General features: G+C 48.4%; 1 protein-coding gene across 1 annotated transcript; it reads right to left on the bottom strand.

The window, feature by feature from the left end:
* Window positions 1–38: 38 nt before the first annotated feature.
* si:ch211-45c16.2 (mitogen-activated protein kinase kinase kinase 13) lies at window positions 39–11,714 on the bottom strand. Its single transcript, XM_047047008.1, has 13 exons — window positions 11,088–11,714; window positions 9,392–9,575; window positions 8,863–9,054; window positions 8,105–8,263; window positions 7,793–7,951; window positions 7,077–7,185; window positions 6,559–6,668; window positions 6,102–6,218; window positions 4,809–4,952; window positions 3,792–4,515; window positions 3,069–3,139; window positions 2,594–2,885; window positions 39–2,255 (listed from the first exon to the last, which is right to left on the bottom strand). Exons 1-13 carry the CDS (start codon window positions 11,704–11,706, stop codon window positions 2,154–2,156), a joined length of 2,982 nt encoding a protein of 993 aa, XP_046902964.1. The 5' UTR covers window positions 11,707–11,714; the 3' UTR covers window positions 39–2,153.
* Window positions 11,715–24,680: the final 12,966 nt, after the last annotated feature.

Below are 24,680 nucleotides of genomic sequence, written 5' to 3'. Positions count from 1 at the left end.
TGAACCAGTTCTGACAATGACATCACTTCCTGTCTATTCCCCCCCCCCCCTGGTCATTGGATATGTGACAGTTGGTAGCTCTGACCTGGTCACATGACACCGGATTGGACAGGTCATACAAGGTTAAACAATGGTTTATATTCAGAAGAGAAGGTGGCATTGAGATCTTAGAGACCAGGGAGGTTACCTCTGTGGTCCCAGACCTGAGCCCTGGCTTGCATTCCTCCCTGTAAAATTACAACCCTGCAGTACATTTGATTTAAGAAGATACTCGACTTAAATCACGTGAACTTCAACCTTGACTGGCTATCCTAGAACACACACATATGAACAAACAAATGTTAGAACACAGGGTCATGTGATAAATATTTAATGTGTTCATAGTTACCCAAGATGCAGTATCCCTTTTCTAAAGTGGATAAAACAGAAGTTCTAGAAGGATCACTGGGAGGAACTTAGTATAGAATGAAAATGTTGATATCCGACAACTGGCCTTTTAATATCAAAAGGAATGAAGCCAGCACTACATTACATAACACAAGGCAAAATGAATCCCTTCCAGCTATCTACCTCTAGTGGACAATGCATTTGCTCCTATTCTCTATCTTCAAACAAAAACCTGAGCATCACACCAGCAAAGGCAAATACCTGACCAAAACGTAGCTGTTTACAACTACGAAACTGCTGTAAAAATATAGGTATCTAAAACTTGTTTGTCACAAACGTTTCCTTGCACCCTGTCAGCATTGCTGGCCAGCCTGCTGGACAGACCTGGTCCTGAGAGAGCCTACATTATTGCTGTTTCATTCAGTACAACACAGCATCCAGGTAGCTATCACTTATCTTTGCTATGGTTTCACCTCGCGTCTAGTCTAGAAACCCAACACACACTCCTCACACATCAACCTGCGTCACACGGTCCAGAAGGGATACTGCACCCTAACACTAACTACATAACACAGTACCTCTCCAACCAGCACTCCCACCATGATACTGAACAGGTGTTGAAGAACAAGGCTTATCTGTAATACATACCCGAAACATACACACGCAAACACACCCTCGCCAGTCAACACTGCTCTCTCTGAGGGCACCTTGAGGGGAGACATGCTGGCATGCCTGCACAGTCTGTGGGGCATGTTCATAAAACACTGACACTGGATACTCGGTACAATCTCTGACTGGTGATGATGTGAGTAGAGAAGGCTTGTCTTGACAGAGGAGGGAGCAGGGTTAGGGGACTAGGGACGGGGGAAGGAGAGGTGACCTCGTTCCTGGCCTTCCTCCCTTCTTTAACAGCCGGAATGGTGCTGGAGTTCGTACCTCTTCCAGCTCCTGCCTGCTCTCTGGAATATCTGTCTGTGTGCTTGCCCATCATCCTCTTGACTCACACACACATAGGTCCTTAGTTGGTTGCGAGCCATTTAGGGCCTTGCTGATATGAGACAGCAGGGGGCTCCATGGAGCAGACTTGTTAGGGGGAGAGCGAGGAAGAGGTGAGGGGGTGGGGGGGTATTCATGCTGGTGTTGTTCACACTGTATTTTTTCCCCTGTTCATCCCTGTCTTGGGAGTTTGCCAGGAGCGTTGTTTTGTTCTGTAAACTTACAATAAAGCAGGCAGGACATCATACTAGTCTGAGAAAAACAGGGCTGGTTGGTGGCCAGAGGGGGGGGGGGGGGGGGGGGGGGGGGGGGTAGTCTGTGTCTAGTATGGCACAGTTAGGCCATCTGCCTACGTAGGACCAGCAACCAGGTCCTACTGTCCTGTATCGTTCCTCCATCGTTCTGGACTCCTTCACCCTCAGTCTCACTAACACAGTGGGTGTGTGTGGGTGTGTGTTGTTTTTAGAGTTGTAATTTTTTTGTTCATCTTAAAGTCTTAAGAGTTCCTGATTTTCCCTCAAACTCAGACAAAAATAAATTATGAATGTTACACTAGTTACTGTACAGTATCATTCAAATGGGATCCCTGCCTTAGGTTGCCTAGATACTGGGAAGAGGGAGGGCTGGGAGCTATTGCAGGGGCGTTGCTATGGGAGATGACGGGGAGTTGTCTTTACAGTGGGGTCCTTTTATTGCCATAGTTCCTGCAGGGTGGAGGGGCGGGGTCTCCAGGCAGAGGGGGTGAGACCTGGTCAATGTGGGGGCATGGTTCACCAGGAGGGGGGGGCGCCGGGCTTGTTGTTCCTGATGGTGGCGTCAGAACACTCTGCCTCTGAGGAGTCACAGTCCGAGTCCCCGAACTGCAGGGGGTTCTGAGGAGACAGACACAGGAGCATCACTACACCAGATCCTGTCCCATGACAGATAATATATGGGTTGACATAGTAAGTGTTGTTACAAAAAGTCGATAAGGTATGTATGTATGTATGTATCTGTCTGTCAATCCTTCTGCAGTTAGCTAGGCTAAACCTAGCTTTCACTGTCATTTACCAGAATTATTACGTACACTTTCAAGGTTGTAAAAACCTATCAATGTTATGAGAGGCCAACAGCCTGGCCCATTATCCAATATGAGAAATGGGGCCTACCAGGTATTACAGTGTTCTACCGCAGCCTGATCGATAGGGGTTGGGTGGGTGGGGGTTCTGACCTCATAGCTGTGCTCATCTGAGCAGAGCTTCCCCAGGGAGATCTGGGTCTTGACCCGGCGCACGGCACACTCCTTGTCGGACAGGCCGTCGGACTGGGTGGAGATGTCGATGGGGATGTCAGGGGTGTGGGACAGCAGCTCGTCCAGGTGCTCCTCCTGGCTGGCGCTCAGGCACTCCAGCGGCCCGCTGTGGGAGTGGTCGCTGGTGTTGCCCTCCTCGCCGTCTGACACCGACAGGTTCTCCGAGCTGAAGGTTGAGTAGGACTGGAAGCTGCTCATGCAGCGGTGGGGCCTGGGGGGGGGGGGGGGGGGGGGGGGTAGATGAGGAGGACGACGGGAGGGGGATGGGAGATGGTGTGAAGTGGAGAGAAACGTAAAGGGGGTCATGGCCAAACACGGAGTCGGATTAACATAGAATACAGATGACGATTTTTGAAGCATGCTAGCTAATCTCCAGTTTCAAGCTAGTACATACCTCTGTCTCCTTGGGAACTCCACCTCACTGTCCACCTCCCCCTCCTCCTCTTCAGATGACTCGTCAGCACCCTGAGAGAGGAGAAATTGGTTAATAACCCCCCCTTCCTGCTCACACACACGTAATACACACACTTATATACATATACACATTCAGCACACATAAGCACACCCATGTTGGCCTGGCTGCCAGCCCAATTTAGCCCCACCCACAAAAAAAATTGGTTGGGAAGTTGGGTCTGGAGGGGCTCGTATTGGGGACAAACTATGTCCGGACCAGGAGCTGGTCTGACCAATTAAATTGTCAGGGCGGGCTTTATACGATGATGGACAGATGATCAACAGTAACGTAATCAACAACGTCACGAAAGAGCGCTTGGGTTTTTAAAAGAAATCAACAAACAACATATTACGTTGCTCTGATTGGTTGTAGGTCTATCCAATTGAGCGAAGAGGCATTTGTTTTACGAGTTCGGTTGAAAGACGCCCCATAGTCACAGCCCAACGGAGAGTTATCAGACTCATATTCTGACAAGAATTATGAGTCTGACAACGTCAGGCTACACCCATGTACCTACACACCAAAACAATCACCCCCACACTCAGGGCCATACACACGCACACACACACACACTCCTGTAACTACACAAACACCCAGGGCCATACATGCAAACACCCACACACACATTCAGACACCCAGTGGCCATGCTCTCTCAGTGCTCACCTTCCTGAGGGGTCTGAGTGTGCGAGGCAAGCCAGAGGGCAGGACGAGGCGAGGCGCCTCCTGCCTCTCAGGTTGGGCCTTCTCCTGGGCCTCGCCTGGGTCTGGGACCCGGGGCGTGGCGGGCGGCGCGGCCTCATAGGTGCTGAGCAGGGAGTACTGGGGCTGTTGGGGGTGGCTGGGTGCCAGGGGGGTCTTCTGGCACTGCAGGCAGCCTGGAAAGGGGTGCGCCTGGCAGCAAGGGCACACTGTCCCGGCACTGGAACCCGGAACCAGTCCGGAGCTGGCACCCGAACTAGAGGATGCAGTCCGCTGGCAGGAGTCCGTGGGGATGAGGTCCGGGCCAGACCCGGAGACACGGCGTTGCAGGTGGTCGGTCTGCGGGCTGCGGAGGGCGGCGGCTGGCCCGAAGTAGCGCAGGTTGTTGGCACAGGTCGCCACAGCGTTCTGGCGGGCCTGGAGGGGCAGCAGAGGGCACTCTAGTGGCAGGGGGTGGTGGTGCTGGTGGAGTTGGAGGGGCTGCTGCTCCTCGCATGGCCCCGCACTGGACTTCAGCACACCGGGGAAGTCATTGTGGCTGCCCTTGCTGTTGGCACGGCGGTGCCGCGGCTTGCTGCGGTAGCGGGTCTTCCCTGGAGGTGTGGAGACCTTGGGGCTGCCGGAGAGGGGGGAGGGGGAGGGGAGGACCTCCATGCTGGGGATGCCATCAGAACGAAGCAGGTCAGGCCTATAGGGGTGACAATGGTGTTCTTTAGTAGGCCTCTATGCTGTACTCCAACTAGGCTTATGCTTGACACTTCACATTGCTATACGTTCTCTCCCACAACAAAACAATATTTAAACAAAACCCTCTGTGAGCTAGAGAGAAGAGGCTCTGTATGTTGTGCATCTGTAAGCCTCTAAACTTTACTACATGTCACTTCAACTAGATAACAATACAACTAGATAGCAATATGACCTAAGCATCAAACAGGAACATCTGAGTTCCCTGCAGAGTGACCAGGCTGGGGAAACTCTGACCTCTTAGCGGCCACCGTCCCGGCCTTGTGAGTCAAGCTGCTCTTCTTCTTGATGAGCTTCTCCACTGCGTTCGGCCTGACGATGGGCCGGACCAGGTGGCGCTTGTAGTTCCCCGGGTACTTCTTCTCCACCACCTGCTCCCTTCTGGAAGCACAGGGTACCCACGCTGTTACAGGGCACAGCTGCCATGTTCACCTGTTAACCTTGCAATGCTTTGCGGGGTAACTCTTGTAGATCACCCCATTCCTTCAATTATTTTGGTTGTATCACACTGAGGCTTTTCCTAGGCGTCAGTGAGAGGTGTCTCTCTCTCTGTACACCACAAAGCCACCTCACAATGGCTCTAAAGTACTGAGAGTGGAAGTTGTGAAGCCGTGGGCCAGACTGCAGTGTAAAGTGTTACCTGCAAAGTGGGTAAAATCTGTTTGTTGTTGTGAAACTGGGTCAGAAGGCCTGAGAGAGTTATTGTAGACAGACTACTGTTGTGCAAAGCTGTCTGAGACCCCGGAACCAGGCCAGGGTTGCTGGCTTAGTGGCTTAGACATAAACAGATATACTTCAGTATTACCCTTAAGATGTCTGGAGTCTGGCCCGACTATGGGAGACATTCTTTTGTATCATTCTAGTACTGTAAAACTAACACCATGTCCCAAATGGATGTGACGTGAGTGACTAAAAGCAGTTAGACTGCCTTGTCTTCTATTGGAATGTCCAAACTGGACGCACGGTTGAGCAACGCAACGTTGAGCAACGAAACGTTGAGCAACGCAACGCTGAGCAGCGCGACGCGGCGCAACCTTATTGTTGGACGCCCTGTTTCAAAAAAAATTTTGACGCTTGCATTGAAAGCTCTGTATCATACAGTGTCATAGTAAAATGGTTAGTTTTCATGACGTAACAAAAGTAAAACTTACGGATTCAGTGTGGACTGAGAGCGTCCGATGCGACGCGATAGTCGGACGCTCGCATCCAGTTAAGGCACAGTGTAATACAGTTTACAATAATCCTATTGTGACACTTTGATTGAATAGTTCCTGAATTATACAGTGAGTTCGACATTATGGTTTCATGGGGTAGGAGGGAGTCTCTACATTGTGTGGGGCTGGCCTCTACAGGTTGGAACACTGAACACGAATATATATAAAGTCTATATAAATATATAGACATAGAGATAGTTTAAACATAAATACACAAAGACAGAGACAGATTAAAATGAGGTGAAATTGAGTTCCAGCTAGTTCTCTCTGCTACAGGAGTCAGTGGACAGAACCAGGGTCAGAGGTCAGGACGTACTTCATGAGTTCCTTCTCTCGGACCTCCAGCTGCAGCATGATGGCGCTCAGCTCCATGTACAGGTTGTTGGCTCTCTCCAGCTTCCGCTCATAGTGTTCCCGGATGTCCAGCGCATGTCTGGGGGGGAGGGACAGGCACCATCAGTCACCGTAAAGCCAACTCAGGGGAGTCAGATGGCTGAGCGGTGAGGGAGTCGGGCTAGTAATCAGAAGGTTGCCGGATCGATTCCCCGCCGTGCCACATGATGTTGTGTCCTTGGGCAAGGCACTTCACCCTACTTGCCTCGGGGGGAATGTCCCTGTAATTACTGTAAGTCGCTCTGGATAAGCGCGTCTGCTAAATGACTAAATGTAAATGTAAATGTAACTCCCTCACTCTTTCTCTCTCTCTCTTACTCTCCCTCACTCTCTCTCTTCCCTTCCTTCTATCACTATCTTTCTCTCCCTTCCTCCATCACCTGAGTTCATCCCTCCTGCGTCGGATAAGCTCCTCATCCAGGCGGTGGATGCAGGTCCCTTCACTCTTTATCTTCTCAAAGTGCTTCTTCACCTCCTCCCTCCACTCCGCCTGTTACACACACACACACACACAAATGGTCCCATTCAATCACATCAAACTGTATTTAGCTCAGTACAGCCTAGTCCAGATATGTATAAAGCCAAGTAGAACTACAGCATGACTCATGTGAAAGTATGTACTTCCTGTATGTGTAGTCATTGAAAATGTAATTTAATTGGGACTGTAATAGTGAATATCATGTGATCTATAGTGAGTGTGCACTCATCTGAAGACAAGCTTTTAATACTTCTGTGTGGGAAATTGCGACAGAAATTGCTTCTGTCTCATTCTAGTTTGAGTCATAATTCTGGTTCTAATTCCATTTAGTCTGTTTTGATTTAGATTCTGATGTGGTTCTAATCCCAATCAATAAAATGTTGGTTCCATTTCTGATTGTTATGGTTGTGGTTCTGGGACCTGGGACTTGAAGTACGTCTCCTGAGGGGCTCCCAGTATGTCTGCAGAGGCAATGTCGAGGTGGAGGAGGATTTGCCTGAAGGACGGCCTGTTCCTGGGCTTACCCTGCCTGGAAAGGAGAGGGGGCGAAGGGAGAGATTTGGCTATACCGTTTCAACCGCGGTATACTTACATTTGAATTAAAGTCAATTAAATGTCTGGTTGTTGTATTGTATATAAGCCATCATATAAATCGCATTCTTGCGATATTTAGAATTGTAGTTTAACTTGTATTTGATTAGCTATTTGACCTTGAAGCACATTTGCGTTGGTCTGACGGAATTTTCGATGTGGAGTGTATTTTGTCTAAGCGGACCACATTCATGCCGATGCTAATTAATTATATATTTGATGACCCATTCTGCAGGTAACCAATTCGATTTGTTGTTCAAGTTTCATGTCTCGTGCTGTAAAATTATTGTTGTAAAATTACACTGGTGGCGTTGCTAGCAATCTTGATCTAGGATGACTAGTGAAGGCTTACTACTTACTAACTGAGAGTTAGGTCATGCCGGGAAATATCAAACTGAGGCTTTAACGTATCGACCAAGCTTTAATAAGGTTGATAAGCCGAAACCGAAGCTAGATATGGATAGTAAAACTCAGACTGATCGCTTTTGCTCATTTAGAAATCCCATCCCTAAGTTGAAGTAGAACATCTAAGCCATGTTCCTCACCATGTCTGCTTCATGAGCAGCTTGAAGCCGTCGGGACAGGTAGAAGGCACAGGGAGGTGTAGGCTGTTACTGCCCACGCCCCAGATGATGGCAGACGAGTCCACATCCTTGTACGGGATCTCTCCTGTCAGCAACTCCCAAAGCACCACGCCAAATGACCTGCGCACACATACAATCATACACGAGGATACACACACCATCACACACACAAACATACAGGAACAGTGACACAATGTCACACAGCGTCGAACAGACCTGCTTCCTCACTGTCTACACCAGACAGGTAAGATTATCTGATATTTTCTCACTCACCAGATGTCCACTTTTTCAGACACTGGTTCGTTCCGGATCACCTCGGGGGCCATCCAGGCAACCGTACCGGCAAACGACATCTTGGTGCTCTTGTCACTGAGCTCTTTGGAGGTTCCAAAGTCTGAGATTTTCACAGTGTCGTTGTGAGTGACCAACACGCTGAGGAGGGGACACAAATGGAGGAAGTAGAAACCTTCAGTCAGTTCAGATGTAGAAAACATACATACGATTCGTTTGACCTTAATGTTTGTGCATGTTGTTCTGAGCTCTACGAGGACTATGTTGGGGGGGAAACAAAAAGGTTCACTGCAGACATCCCTGGATCTGCTGACTAACGCTGGGATCAGCACTGCTGCAGATCCATGTAAATGGCATTGATTAACAGGGTTGAAGCAAGCTGAGGAGGCAGGTCTGGCAGACCAGAACACCAGAACAGTCCTGTACATTTGACTGGAGGTTTCTATAGAACAAGACAGCACATCTAGACTGTAGCTTTCTATGGAACTACTTTTCATCTCTAGACTGCAGCTCTTTATACAACAGGACAGTCCATCTTTAGACCATAGCTTTCTATCAAAACTGTACTTATCTATACTGGAGCTATCAATAGCACATGACTAGACAGCAGCTCTCTGTAGAACAGATCAGTACATATGCAGATAGCAGCTGTGTACAGAACAATAAGAGCATACTTATACAGCAGAGTACAACCAGTTGCCATATCCCCACACCTCAAGTGATCTGAGGAGCCCACTCACTTGGGGGACTTGAGGTCCCTGTGGATGATCTTGTGGAGGTGCAGGTAGTTCATGCCGCTGGCGATGCCAGATGCCCAGTCCACCAGGAGGGAGGGGGTGACCTTGCGGCCGGCGCGCAGCACCTCGTACAGCTGGCCCTGGGCACAGTACTCCATCAGGATGCAGAAGCATGGGGCCTGGGTGCACACCCCCCTGGGGGGAGGAGAGATAATGTGGGAGGGACGTGAGATAAGGGAGGGGGGGAGTCGGGGTGCAAAGCGTACATATAGAGGGGGCAGAGAGGAGATATGGGAGGGAGGAGGGGGAGGGATATGGGGGAGGAGAGAGAGGGGAGGAGGGGGGAGTAAAGATGGGAGGATTTTAGTGCCCACAATTTAACCCAGGTGCTAGTTAACAGTAACTGTCTACCATGTCTGAATAGCAACAGGACCAGAATAGAAACACTCTCTTGATGTGATAACTTATATCTACCGGAGGAGCATGAGTGTGTGTGGAGGTGTGTGAGAAGGGAGTGGTGAGGTGGACCCACTTGAAGCCGATGATGTTAGGGTGCTTGAGCTTGCGGAGGTGTTTGATGTCGGTCTCTTTCTGCTCGCGGACCTTCTTGATGGCCAGCTCCTCTGAGTGGTACTTCCCCAAGAAGACGGCCCCCTGTGCCCCACTGCCCAGCCACTTCAGCTCCGAGATCTCCTCAAACGGTACTTCCCACATGTCTGAGGAGGAGGAGGGAAGGGGAGGAGGAGGAGAAGGAGGAGGGAGGGGTCATGGATAATAAAGAAAAGGAGGGGAGGAGGAGGAGAAGAGTATGTTTTTAGGACAGGCGATAATAGCAGGACTTAAGTGACCCTGGTATCACCAAGCTGCTGTTGTACATCAACTGTAGCTCGACCATATCATAATTAGAACAACCCAGGACCAGACTGAAAAGGCTCTGGTGATTCTAATGTAATGATAATGGAGAAGTCCATGTTAGAAGTCAGCCATGATGGTACCCTGTAGGGCTCAGAGGGGCTAGCTACAGATCAGATGTACAGTATCTCTGTACAAGGCTTAAGCTTCGCTGGTGTAATTGATTAAAGGAAAGGCAGGCTGAAGGGACACTAGTGTAGGCCTCAGATATAGCTCTACACAGTGACTGCCTTTCTTCTTCTAGCTGTCTGTCTTACTGGCTTGATAGTTTTGTTATGCTATGCTGTGCTGTATACTGTTATCAGTATCAAAGGGAGAGCACATGACCCAATCCACTCTCTGTGTCAACAATGGTCCCAAGTTTCACAGTGAGGCATATTAACGACTGTTCTTTGCTTTCAGTTGAATCTTTATGTAGACCTAGATGCTGGTGCTGACTTTATCAGTTGTGTTCATAACGAAAGCAAGAGCAGATTCATTACATGAGGTGACATCTGTTAATAACGGCCTATTCAAGGAGGAATCAGCATGCCATGCATGCTCGGACCGATCGCCCACCACACTTCCTGTCCCTTCCCTGAAGCAGACCCTCCATCAGCTGTGCTTTAGGAAGTCATGCTAAGTATAGGGGTGACCAGCTGACCAATCATCCGCAAGGCCCAACCCCATTCTGTCTTAGTGGGATATGCACCATCAGGAGCAGGCAAGGGGGAAGTTGGCACATGCACGCCAAGGAGAAGCGGACTGCAACCTTTAATAGAACCTGACAGCTGGGAACACCAAGTAGAACATGCTAGCACCACAGAAGAAACCGGAAGAATGCCGGGGTGGAACAGAGTGGTTCTGCTGCTGTCTCGAGCAGGGCTTCCCAAATCTGTTCTGGAGGACTAGGTCTTTTGGCTTTCCTTCCAAGCCGCATCCAGCACACCTCACTCTAAAGATTAGCTGGTTGAAAAGCTGAATCTTATTTGCTACAACTTGGGGTTGAAGTAAAACACTTCCAGGAAGATCTCTAGGATCTCTAGGAGCAGAGATGGACAGCTAAGGTATTGGGGGTCCGGGTTACTTCATCACGACCCTCCAACGAGGGACTCATTTAGATCTGGGACTCAAGAGTCGACCGAGGCACATGGTCAATAACATAACATTAGCCTAGTAATTCATTTAAAAAGGAGAAAAAATTGGTCAGTCGTTCCTTGGCTCTCGAATAACAAGACACCATGCATAGTATCAATAACACCATGCTAGCAGGGCCATTAGCACTAACATCAATGACAATTGGGAGGGAGGCCATTCTTAGGGAGAAGCGGTCTAACCTTGCTGCTGTAGCTTGTACTCTGTGGAGTAGGTCTTCCCAATTATGTTCCAGACCGGCCTTAGACAGCCGAACAAGCCTTCCAGGAACCCCCCTCCGCCAGAGCCAGCTCTCTGGAAGTGCAGCTTGATGTCGTCAGGGTGGGGGTGGTTGTGTGTGCCCCCTCCGCTATGGTCCATGGGGTATCCCCCCTCCCCGGTCCCCTCCTCCCCGCCGCTGACACACCCTCCCTGGCCGCAGGAGTGGGGGGACTGAGCATCCTCCTGGTCATGGTCGTGCTCCTGCAGCTGCAGCACGCTGTTATCAAAGTGGCCCTCCCGTGTCGAGTCCTCGCTAAGGGCCGTGATGGGGGGGCTTGGGCCCCCAAGCCCAGCCTCCTCCTCCGCCCCCGGGGGCGCCAACATCTGGAGGGGCACCAACAGGTGTGTGGGCGGGGCCAGGTCTGTGATGACAGGAGGAGGCGGAGGGGAGGGCGGAGGCTGGGGCGGCGTGGGGCCTGCACTGCTGGGGCTCTTCTTCATGGCATCCCCGACCACGGTCAGTTTGAGCTCCTCCTTCAGCTTGCCCACCAGCAGGCCAGGGCAGGAGGTCCAGGAGAGCACCTCGGGGGAGCTACCCATGGTGCTGTGCGCGTGCCTGTGCTGCCCGTTGGCCAAGAAGGAGAGTGAGGCAGGCCGGGCCTCTCCTAACACACAGGTTTGTCGGAACACTGGGAGTCACCTGCAGAGAGAGGGAGGGAGGGAAATTTACGAAGAGCGTGAAGCAGATATCACAAATCAGTGACTACGGTGATTCACCGTAAACACTGCGAAAAAAACGTGACAATGTTACATCAATTACATAACTTGCATGCCTCCCCTCATAAAGCCATTACCAATTAATCCTGTCACTGCTACCCCCTAACAGGAAATTAATACTCTAATTTCCTGTTTCATAGATCTGGGATTGTGAAAGCTTACATTAACAATTACAATTTTTTATCACACTGGGTAAAACCAGTAAAAAGAGAACGACAGAAAACAACAGTAAAATAGGATAAGTGACCGAAAAGAATGGTAATAGGTATATGAAGGGTGAGAGATGACAGGCAATGGAGAGAGAGAGACAGAAACAAAGAGACAGAGGGATTGTCCTAGACAGAGAGAGAGCTTGCAAGGTTGTGAACAGGACAGTAAGGCTGAACGGGAACCGTAGCTACCAGCAGTATCAGGGATTAACAGGAGGGGTTTTATGGGATGGGCTGGCTTAACATCTGGACACAGAGGCAATTCTCACTGCATCATCACCCAGCAGCAGCAGGCAACACAGCGGGAACCCGCACATCAACTATTCTATAGTGACCCGTGGAACATCTATATTGTCCTAATCTGCCTGAGTTACGCAAGCACCTGCTATGCTGAGGGACAGGGGCTGGGGCTGGGGTAGGGACAGGGATAGAGGCAGGGGTAGACATAGCTGGGAAAATACATGGCCTTACATGGCCAATGCAGGCACAATCCAGAGAAAACACAAAGTAATCTAGGAGACTTGACTTCTCCATGACCTCCCTTGAGGAAATGGGTCTGAAATCCAAGATGGAGAGAAACTTGAAGAGGACAGGTTGTACAGTAGAGAGAGATCTTGACAGACAAAGAGAGGGAAGAGGGGTAAGAGAGAGGGAGGAGGAAGACAGAGTCACAGAGAGCAAGAGACTGAAGCATAGAGAGGGACGGTGGAAGAGAGAAATAAAGAGAAAAAAAAAGAGAAAGAGAGAAAAAGTCCACGTGGGAGGACTGATGTGTGGCAGGTTCCTCTGGAGGAGGGAACACAACAGTTACATTAGGAGCACTTGATTTATCAAACCTGGCATTACAGAGCTAATGAAACAATCCCGAAGTGAAAATCCTGCAACCAAGCATTCAAACTCTACTTAAATCAAGTGCACCCAAAGTACTGAGAACAGTCCGTGCAGTGTGTACTGTGCTGCAGAACTATAGTTCAGGACTTTAAAATGTGTGTGTGTGTGTTAATGTGGGTGCATTGGTGAGTGTGAATGCATGCATCAGTGTTTCCTCTATGTTGATTTGGCAGTGGTGGCCCGCCACGGCAAAATTTCTGCCGCCACGGTACAGAAATAGTGCAAAAGTCCGTCTATCAAAAGTGATTGTTAGAGTGCATGTCGGAGAAAAGCTCAGACACACGCTTCACACCGCGAGTGGGCACGTGCACCACTGTGCGTCCCTGAGAACTACAAGTCGTATAACTTTTGTTGTCAGTTCATTTAAGCCTGTTATTATATTAGTCTATAGTTCTTGCAAATTTAAATTAAGTTAAATGGCGATTTTTATGTTTGTATTCTTCACCTGCCAGCTAAATTGCACGTGGCTGTTGATTCGATAGCGATTGCTGAACGCCCTTGCTCACGTTTGTATTTTAGGTGCATTATTATGCTGAAGTAGTTACACTGCATTAAGATAATGTAATTAATTGCGGGTTTATTGTTATTATTTGCTACAGAATGCTTAGCCTATATGTCAAAATCAAATTGAGCAGACAGTGTACACATTCTTTAAAGTGGCCTACCTTAATCGATAGGCTAGGAGGCTACTGACCATTTACATTAAGTTGTTACGTCAAGTATTAATTGGCAGCATTTATGCCATTTAGAACAAATTTTATTAGTGGAAGGGGTGTCTTTAAGTAGCCTAACCTTATTTCTTTGTGGGAAATAGAAAAAAAATATTTGCAATATTACATTAGCTATTAGACAGTAGACTATTACATTGACCTGCTCCGAAATATGGTGACCTTCGTTACGGCTGGGGGGGGGGGGGGGGGGGGGGGGGGGTTGTTGTTCAGACAGACCTGCCCCCACTGCAAAAGAAAATCCTAAAGGAAACACTGTGCATGTTCATATCTATGTATATTGGTGTGTGTGTCTGTCATGTGTGTGTGCTTGTGTGTAGGCATGCATGCACGTGTGTATATGTGTGTAATCTGAGAGCTATAAGGGTGTAGTGGCTGCCAGCAGCTCATCTATAATGCAGACCGCACTCCTAGCCCGGTGCTGAGAGTGCAGGGGAAGGAGAGAACACTCTCAGGTGTCCAATAAATCCCTCCCTTCAACAGCCCAGACAGCCAGGCCTGGGGCCCAGGGGCTGTAATTCCACCCCAGGAAGGATCCTCCGAGCTGGGGCTGTGACGGGGGCTTGAGAGGGCGTGCGGGTGTATGTGCCTACATAAAAACACATGCGCACACTAACAACACACACTAATACCCCTATAACCCCCTTAGAAGCATAGAGGAAACTTTTCCAAAGATGACAATCCACTTTCTGTAAATGCCACCAAATAATACCATCCACTGAGAGGCTAGAGATGGAACTTGAAGCTCTGGACAGATCCTCCTTATCTCCAGAGTGATCCACAAGGCTTAAGACATCCTAGCTTTGGATAGTCCATATTCTCCACATCCTTATCTACTTTTAAAACAGGCTTTGTACGTGTGTGTGTGCGCGCGTGTTTGTGTGTGTGACTATGACTATGATGTATGACTGTGTATTTGTGTGCGCCTGTGTGTATATTTGTGCGGAAGTGTGTTTGCGTGCCTGTATGCATGCGTATGTATGTATGCCTGTGTGTGGGTGTGTGTGACCAAGACTTTTCTCAGGGTCTGTGTCCCATGCATCACTAATGCCAGTTATCGGAGCTTCATGAATAATGTGTTGTGATTAGCAGAGACCCACGGTGTGGCTTCCACATGGACAACCTGGCCTCCACCGGCCAGAGACACTGACCAGGACTATCTTGACATGCTGACCGCTGTGCAGGCAGAGATACACACACACACATAAAGAACACAACACACACCAAGATAATACACAATGGACACACAGACAGAGAGAGAGACAGAGAGACAGAGAGAAAGAGAGAGAGATAGAGAGAGAGAGAACAAGACAAAGAAATAAATAAACAGAGATCAAGAGAGAGAGAGTTATCAGGGGCTGATCCTATAATCCTGCCTTTGGAGGCTGTCCTGTATAAACAGAGACCATATCCTGCCCCCACCCTCTCCACTCCCCTTCCCAATCCTCCCCCCAACTCCCCCACCCCTCCCCACCCTCTGTAAATCTCCCCACATCTCTCCTTGCTTTCGGTCTGCTACAGGCTCCCTGACAGTACTCCACCAGCCAGCAGCTTAGACAACAGGCTGAGAACACACACACACACACACCACTACTACAGCAGCCTCCTACACCAGCCCTGTGTGTGTGTGTGTGTGTGTATGTGTGTGTCCACAGGAGGGATGGAGCAGCTGGTGTAGCAGGGGATCAGAAACAGCGACCACACAAACAAACACATGCACACACACACACAGGCCCATCCCAGCAGACCCAGGCAGTAATCCCTCTCCTCCCAGACATCCAAAAGGGGGGACCAAGAAGGAGACCAACCCTGGTCTCACACACACACAATCATATACATCAACCTTGACAAGACCATGCAGAAGCAACAGAACCCTTGTCAAAACAAATGAACATAATGCCATACACAAAGACAGACAGACGTCACAAATACTCACACATGCACACAGCATGTGGTTCCACACCCACCCACGTGCTGTGTCTCCACACACACATACGCGCACACACACACAGCATGTGTCTCCAAACACACACAAACACACACAGATGTGTCTTCATTTCTCAGGCATCATTAGGAAGAGACTCAGGGACCCGTGGGGTTCCACTCTGTAGTTAACAGCTGCTCCCCCAACAAAAGAGCCAATTTAGACCCCATCCCAGCCATAATTCAAGCGTTTCCATGTCAACACAGCATCAATTCTAACCTTCTGCTGGCTGTCAGACCCCCCCCCTCCCCCCTCACACACACACACACACACACTGTCTTTCAAACGTATGGTGTAACCTGCAGCCTGGCCTGGCCCAGGTTAGCCTATAACAGGAGGAGAGGGCAGCTATGAGGAGGAGAGAGGAGCAGAGAGATGAGAGGAGGGGAGAGGAAAGAGGGGAGAGGAGCAGGGAGGACCATGGCTACCCTCAGGTCCAGAGGGAGAGATGATTTCTGACTATAGTTCTCAGAGGGAAGCAGCTTTGTTCACAGAGAGTGTTCACAGAAGAGACAGTCCAGTGCTGGAAGAGGAGTTAACGAGAGGCACGGTCAACTCTGTAATCACTGTGGCTCTGCTTTGGGGGAGTGGTTTAGAATCTGATTCCAGTCACATCAAACCAGTCACAACAAACCAGTCACAACAATTTTGTCACATTGAGCCATGAATCACTATAATTTATTGCTTGGAAATCTGCATGTATATCCACAGATTCCACTTGACTTCTCATAATGACATTCAGATTGGCACGTTGAAAGATTCAATTCACAGCCAATACAGTTTGTGGGAAGAGATGTGAGTCACTGACACTTCACACATACACACACACCACCTCCACTGGCCCAAACCGGAGTAGATAAATACAGTGCAACAGTGTGCGCCACAGTGTCAGCGAGGCACCAGCCAGCCTGGCCTCAGACAGCAGCCTCCCAAACACACTGAGCGCCCCCCCCCCCCCCTTATAACTGTCTCTCTATCCTGCTAGCTACAACCTTATTCACATTCACACTAACTGTTACAGTAGTTTGATGCTAGCTCCACCAAGGAGAGAGAGAAACGTGTCTGTGGGGTGGGGGGGGAGATAGAGATAGAGAGAAAGTCAGAGAGGGGAGGTCATGCTGCTGGCGGGCTATTCTCCATTCTGACCCCAGTGAGACAAGCTCCCAGAGCAACAACAAAGGACACAAGAGGAGACAGACTCCATGTGACCTGGGCTTGAGAGAGACACACACAGTCTGTCTGTCTCTGAGAGACAGAGAGCAAGAGAGAGAGAGAGAGTGAGAGAGCGAGAGAGAGAGAGAGAGAGAGAGAGAGAGAGAGAGAGAGAGAGAGAGAGAGGAGGACTGGAAGGACAAAGTCCTAGGGCTCCAGGAGTCAGGACACAGCAGCTGCTCATATAACAATCTGCCTTGTGCAACTACACCACAGAGGTAGCCAGCCAGCAGGCAGACAGACTGGCATACACACAGCCAGAGAGGCAGGCAGGCAGGCATTCAGACAGGCATACAGGCAGGCAGACAAGCTGGCAGGCAGCACACCAACAGCCATAGAGGCTGGCCGTGACTGACACCGCTTCAGCGATCAGAGAAAAAACAACAAAGAAGGCGAGCCGGGGACAAGGAGCCTTATGGGAGGGTTGGGGTCATGCTAAAGAGCACATCAGCTTACAAGCTGTTCTCTCCTGCCCCAAGAGAAACACCAGGCAGGGCCGTGACAGCCAGAAGATCAATAAAGCACATTAGTTAGTCTATTAGCAGCTGCATGCTATTAGCGTGTGGCCTCCCAACCACAACACCAATCCATTTGGACTCAATCTCCACATACTGGCCAATCGCAACCTGGCTTAGTGGTGTGCAAGTTCCCTTGACTACATCACAAAGATGTTCTGAACACTGGGGAGCTATTTCACCAGCAGCTCTGTAGGGAAGGATGGATGGCTCGCCTCTCCTCCTCCTCCATCACCCTATCCCAGCTGCCGGCTACTCATCCTCCACGTTACATAAACATACTTAGTTCCACTGGATAGAGGCGGAGAGAGAAAGAGAGAGAGAGAAAGAAAGAGAAAGAGAAAGAGAGAGACAGAGAGAGAGAGAGAGAGAGAGAGAAGGGGATGCATATGGGGGAGGTATATGTCCTAGCAATGCATAATCTACTCTCCCTGACAAAATGTTTGTATGTGACTGTTTTTTGTGAGAGTGTACTATGTCTGTGTGTGTAACTGTGTGGGAGAGAGTGTGTGTGTAAGTGATATTTCCAGAGGTCTTTGGGCAGGTGCTGGGGGTGTCTTGGTGTCCATCCCTCCAGCCGTCCTTCATCAGAGGGCACTGAGATGTACCGCATCACACACTGCCATCACCGACTGGCTGAGCCCAAAATAGACGCTGCACGCACACACACACGCACGCACGCACGCAAGCAAGCTCTCACACCACAGAAACAGGCTGTTACAGGAGAAACAAGAACACTTCCAAATAAATGCTACCTAAAATATAGACCTCAGACACACACACAGCACAGACAAAACATATGTATTTATATCTTCACACAGACTGACAAACAGGAACAAACACACACTAACACACACACACAAACATCCAAGGCAGCAGTACTGCACCATATTACTCACAGCTGTCAGAGCTCAGATGCATGGTCCTTCCTCAACACTGAGAGAGGGATGAAAGGCGAGAGAATGAAAAGGAAGAATAACGCAGGGCAGGGAGGAAAGAGAGAATGAGAAAGACAGAATAGCAAAAGGTATTCCTCCTCCACTGAATCTTCCTGCGTCTGAGCAGAGTGTGAGTGAGAGGGAGGGAGAGAGTGGGCGGCACAGTCACCAGCACTGAGAGCTACTCACGTCACACTTTTCATGAATGGAGCTCCCTGACGCAAGAAGGGGAGGAGGGAAAGGGGGGTCTCACAGATGAGGAGATGAGAAAGGAGGAGGACAAGAGGAGGAGAGGCAGAGAGGCAGAGAGGAAAAAGAGGAGAAGGTGGGGTGAGAGAAAGAGGGGGTCCTACCAGACAGGGGAACATAAAAGAGAAGGAGGGGGAAGAGGAGGAGTGGGAGATGAGGAGAAAAGGAGGAGAAGAGGGAGATGAAAGAGGAAAAGGAGGAGGGAGATGAGCGAGGAGTTGTCGTCTTTCCTCTGCTCATTATATATATATATATATATATATATATATATATATATATATATATATATATATATATATATACACATACAACTGTGGTTCCATTCGTCTGCCATTTAGAACAAAACCCTCTTTTGTCATGGCGTGGTTAAGCCAAACCATTACTACTTTACTGAGACCCCCATCTGGGCGTCAACAGCACCATTGATTGCGCCGGATCAGCCTGGAGTGCTGCACCTGAGGCCAGCCCTGACCCTGTACCCCAGGGGTCCCATGCAGCCCGCATGAATCCAGTCTGGGGGACTCAAACCACCTCAGCTTTTACTTCCACCTCACACAAGCCATACAAATTCACAAAACACCATGCACACACTTGGCAGAAGAGCGGCTTTCCCTGCGGACTCTAATCTCTCCTCCACCATCTCACTAACACACCCCAAATTAAAGTTCCGTGCCGGGCTAATCCACAACAGGCCACATGTAGGTCACAGTGATGTGAACACAATAAACCCATCCACCTGCATGTGTGTGTGTGTTTACGTGTGTGTAAGTGTTTCAGATTGAGAGAAAAAGAGAGAGAGAGAGAGAGAGAGAGAGAGAGAAGAGGGGATGCATATGGGCGAGGTATATCCTACAAATGCATCGTCTACTCCCCCTGACAAACTGCATGAGGGTGTGTGTGTTTTTTTGTGAGAGTTTACTGTGTCTGTGGGACAGTGAAACTGACCTGTGAGTGGATGATGGGCATATCCCAGAGTGTCTGAGTGTGTTCTGGACTCAGGAAGACAGGACATTCGATGGCTCCTCACCTGCACAGACACACACACAGGACAAAGGTGAGCATGTAGGAAAGGTTCTAGATTAGTGGTCCGGTGGATATAGAATATGCTGCAGGTGGAGGATGACTGATCTGTGAGGAGAAAGATGAAGGGGAAAAAGAGGGGTGTTGGGGGGCTGACGGCCGGTCTGGTCAACAGCTACCTCCGCTTCTCCTTTGCACCCAACATCTCTGGGGTGGATAGGGGGATGTCTGTGTTTGGCTGGTTATGGGGTGGATAGGGCGAAGTGTGTGTGTGTGTGTGGGGGGGGGGGGTTCTGGGATCAAATCAATGCCCTCCACCCATTCCTCAGAAGAGATGAACAAAGGAAGGTACGACTGCACATCCCTCCTTTCTCCCCCTCCCCCCACTCTCATCCCTCCTCCCTGGATTAAAAGGTGTGAAATAATATTCAGATTAGTTTGAATGGTCCAGATGGTCCAACAAACAAATCTTTATTAAACAACATCAGCTGTTGAAGGCTGAAAGCACTAGTTAACATTAACAGACCGTAAAAATCACAAACAGACCGGTTTCCTTTTTGAACTGCACCAAAGTAGAAGCGGAGGCTGACGTTAATTACACGCATGGCATCGCTCCATGTCTGATGATAAATAATGATAATCAGGTTTAGACTGTCAGTAAATTAACATTATCTACACTCCCTATCAATGGCTGTGCTATTGTGATGAAAACACCAGCCCATGTTTGAAGACTTATAAGCAAGCACATATGAACGTGACACACAGACCTCACCAAACAAAATGACAAACATACAAACCACAAACACAAACATCAACACAAAAAGTGATACACACACCCGGGGACTTCCCTGTGCTATCCGTGCCAGTTGAACATTAAGGGTAAAGCTCAGGGCCTGAGGAAGGAGGGCAGCTCTACACTAGCTCCAGAGGCACCAACAGCATTCCAAAGGTCACATAATCTCCAGCTTGAGCTCAGGAGACAGACAGGACACGTAGCATTAGGAGGTTCCGGAAAGTCCCAGTTTTTTGCCACTGAAGGCTGCAGACTCAAGAAGGTTCATGTTTAAAACATTGCATAGACAGACTTTCAAGAACTACTTTCCTAAGAACACACACTAAGTTAGTCATCTCACTCCCTTTAAACTTGTGGTTCACAGAATGTGATATGGACAGACAAATCCTTGATTTTCTGCTGTGCTTTCTAAACACTTTCTTTGCATGTTGCTTTGGATAAAACGCCTGCTAAATGAAAGACAGGCAGACACGCAGACAGACAGACATCAGCTCCAGCCATGTAGCTGTGTTGCATCCTGGACAGGCTGTGTTATACACACTCATTACTATTTCACCAGGAGTGGAACAGGCGTGCTGATAGCTCTAGTGTCCCGTGCATAAATAAGGGAAACTCAGCCACGCACACACACACACACACTTTTAGTGGCCCAACCCCATTCAGGAGGCCTTACATGAACCATGCTGTTCGGGACCATTTTTACAGTCTACATCATGGTCCCCAGATGGAGAAGAATCCTAGATAAACTGCCTCTCCGTCTGCCTGCCTGCCCGCCAGCACAATGCCCACCTGATAATCCTAAACATGATTGATGGGACTGTGTGAGTAATGTAGAGAACAGAACAGCTTGTCTTCTCAGGATGACAGTAATTAATGTGACCAAGACTTCTTGTATGTAATTATGACCCTAGATATCCGAATGACGTGAGCTAGGGATGAGAACACTACCGTGAGGACAGCCAGCTCTGAATGGTGGACCTATACACATCCTTCTACTCTTTATCATTATTTACTCCATCTTTCCATCCCTTCATTTTTCAGCCCTTTATTCATCAGAGACTAAAGGGGCAAGGATGCAGCAGGGAGAAAAGGATAAGCAGATAGCAGGACAGAGGGAATGGAGAGAGAGGGAGGAAGAGTGAGAGAGGGAAACGGATTGGATTAGAGGAGTGGGGAGGGCAAAAGCTGGTGAAAGTGGCTGGGATCACGGTGTGTGTCGGGGATGGGAGGGGGGGCAGGAGCAGCTGCATATTAGTGCTGAAAGGATGAGGGTGAAAGGTTATGGTGATATGCTAGGTCATGTTGGGGGGGGGGTAGAGTGATGAAGCCCCAGGCTACCCCCCCCTCCCTTTTCAACACACACACACACACACTGCCTGGGTGCCGATGTGCTGTGTCCTGCTGCTCCACTCGTGTGTGTTAATGTGCTCCCCATGAGGAGCTGCAGGCTCAGGGTCATTATAGCAGCTCAGAAAGACACCACAAGAGAGCAGCGTCTGCTCCACAGTGTACACACACACACAAGTATATACACACACACACATACACAGTATACACGCACACACAGTACACAAAAACACAGTTTGCACACACAACATATACAGTGCCCTCCAAAAGTATTGGAACAGTGAGGCGAATTCCTTTATTTTTGCTGTAGACTGAAAACATTTGGGCTTGACATCAAATAATGAACGTGAGACCAGAGATCAACGTTTCAGCTTTTATTTCCAGGTATTTACATCAGGATCTGATGCACAACTAAGAAAATATCACATTTTGTTTGAATCCACCCATTTGTCATGTGAGCAAAAGTATTGGAACAGATATACTTAAAACATATTTAAGTGAATAAGACTTAATATTTAGTTGCAAATCCTTTGCTTTCAATAACTGCAGCAAGTCTGTGACCCATTGACGTCACCAAACTTTTGCATTCTTCCTTTTTGATGCTTTCCCAGGCTTTCACTGCAGCCTCTTTCAGTTGTTGTTTGTTTTGTGGGGTTCCTCCCTTCAGTCTCCTCTTAAGCAGGTAAAATGCATGCTCTATAGGGTTTAAGTCTGGAGATTGACTTGGCCAGTCTAATACCTTCCATTTCTTGCCCCTGATGAACTCCTTTGTTGTTTTGGCAGTGTGTTTTGGGTCGTTATCTTGCTGCATGATGAAGGCTCTGCCAATCAGTTTGGTTGCATCTTTCCTTAAATTGGCAGACAAAATGTTTCTGTAGACCTCCGAGTTCATTTTGCTGCTGCCATCATGTGTTACATCCTCAATGAAGATTAATGAGCCCGTCCTAGAAGAAGCCATGCAAGCCCAAGCCATGACATTACCTCCACCGTGTTTCACAGATGAGCTTGTGTGTTTGGGATCATGAGCAGTTCCTTTCTTTCTCCAAACTTTAGCCTTTCCATCACTTTGGTAAAAGTTAATCTTTGTCTCATCAGTCCATAAAACTTTGTCCCAGAATTTTTGAGGTTCATCTCTGTACTTTTTGGCAAATTCCAGCCTGGCCTTCCTATTCTTCTTGCTAATGAGTGGTTTGCATCTTCTGGTGTAGCCCTTGTACTTTTGTTCATGAAGTCTTCTGCGAACAGTAGATAGTGATACCTTCACTCCTGCCATCTGGAGGTTGTTGCTGATCTCACTAACAGTTGTTTTAGGGTCTTTCTTTACAGCTCTCACAATGTTTCTGTCATCAACTGCTGATGTTTTCCTTGGTCTACCTGTTCGACGTCTGTTACTTAGTACACCAGTAGTTTTCTTCTTCTTCAGGACATTCCAAATGGTTGTACTGGCTATGGCCAATGTTTCTGCAATGGCTCTGATTGATTTTCCATCTTCTCTAAGACTCACAATTGCTTGTTTTTCACCCAAAGACAGCGCTCCGGTTTTCATGTTGTTTTCACCTCTGAATACAGTCTGCATAGACAAAACCTATCTTACCCAATCTGAACCTGAGTGTAGACATTCAGTGGTATTTATTGATTGAATAATGTATGTAATAGGACACACCTGGGCAACAAAACACACCTGTCAGTCATATGTTCCAATACTTTTGCTCACGTGACAAATGGGTGGGTTCGAACAAAAAGGTGATATTTTCTAATTTGTGCATCAGATCCTGATGTAAATACCTGGAAATAAAAGCTGAAACGTTGATCTCTGGTTTCACATTCATCGTTTGATGTCAAGCCCAAATGTTTTCAGTCTACAGCAAAAATAAAGGAATTGGCCTCACTGTTCCAATACTTTTGGAGGGCACTGTATATGCACACAGTGTACACCCACACACACACACACAGAATACACAAACACACAGTATGCACACACAACATTTATACACACACAGTATACAGTACATACACACACAGTATACAGTACATACACACAAAATAAACACACACACTCTTAAACACAGTATCCATACAATAACCCTACAGTAAATATTTTCACAGCATTCCATCCCATCAAAACATAGTCCTGTGTTGAAATTGTGACAATTAATCAAACATGTCATCAGGTCATGTACAGTGCGCCTCTCTACTCGCCACCACAACAAAGAACAACACACAAGCATATTGAATGCTACAATAGTACAGAACAATATTAAGCTGTCAAATTCAAGTCTACATGTAGTCCAGCAGTTTATATAATAAACTTCCGTTATAGAGAGTTACTGTTTGAATATGCTCTAAAAAGACTGCTACTGTTGGTGTTACTGACATTTAGATCTGGCTCCGCTGTACAGTTGGGCCTGGGGAGGGCTAAGTTGGAAAAGAGAGGAAGACAGAGAGAGATGGAGAAAGGGAGGGATGGAGAGATGGAGGTAGGGACGGAGGAAGGGAGGAAGGGAGGAAGGGAGGAAGGGAAAAATATGGAGGTGGGGGAGTGAGGGGTGGAGGGTAGGAGAGATGGAGGGACTAAAGCACATCAGGAAAGGAGATATCCAGACTAACCCCTAGAAGCTCTACACTGACAGGGGTTACAGTGAGTGAGTGAGTGAGTGAGTGAGTGAGTGAGTGAGTGAGTGAGTGAGTGAGTGAGTGAGGAAGAGAGAGACAGAGAGAAATAGAGAGAGAGAACAGCAAGAAAAAGAGAGAAGGGGGGGGGGGGTCATGCTCCTTTCTTTCCTTTCAGCTTAGGTTTTGTCAGCCAGTTGTTTGTTTTGTTCTGCTTTGCTGTGTTTCAAGGGCAGCACGCCATGTACAGTCCTGCCTACTGCCCGAGAGCACACTGTATAACCTGGAACTACAGAGACAC

Source organism: Hypomesus transpacificus, chromosome 23 (assembly GCF_021917145.1).
Source record: "Hypomesus transpacificus isolate Combined female chromosome 23, fHypTra1, whole genome shotgun sequence".
Lineage (NCBI taxonomy): Eukaryota > Metazoa > Chordata > Actinopteri > Osmeriformes > Osmeridae > Hypomesus > Hypomesus transpacificus.
The sequence above is the reverse complement of the archived record's forward strand: the minus strand, read 5'-3'. Positions and strand labels throughout refer to the sequence as shown.

Bases quoted from the DNA above. Each gene is read 5' to 3' on its own strand.
- si:ch211-45c16.2 (XM_047047008.1), bottom strand. From the start codon at position 11,706: ATGGGTAGCTCCCCCGAGGTGCTCTCCTGGACCTCCTGCCCTGGCCTG. The intron at 9,576-11,087 runs GTTAGACCGCTT...CCTCCTCCTCAG, and splicing joins GTACAAGCTACAGCAGCAAG to ACATGTGGGAAGTACCGTTT. The intron at 4,516-4,808 runs GTCAGAGTTTCC...TCACCCCTATAG, and splicing joins GGGACGGTGGCCGCTAAGAG to GCCTGACCTGCTTCGTTCTG.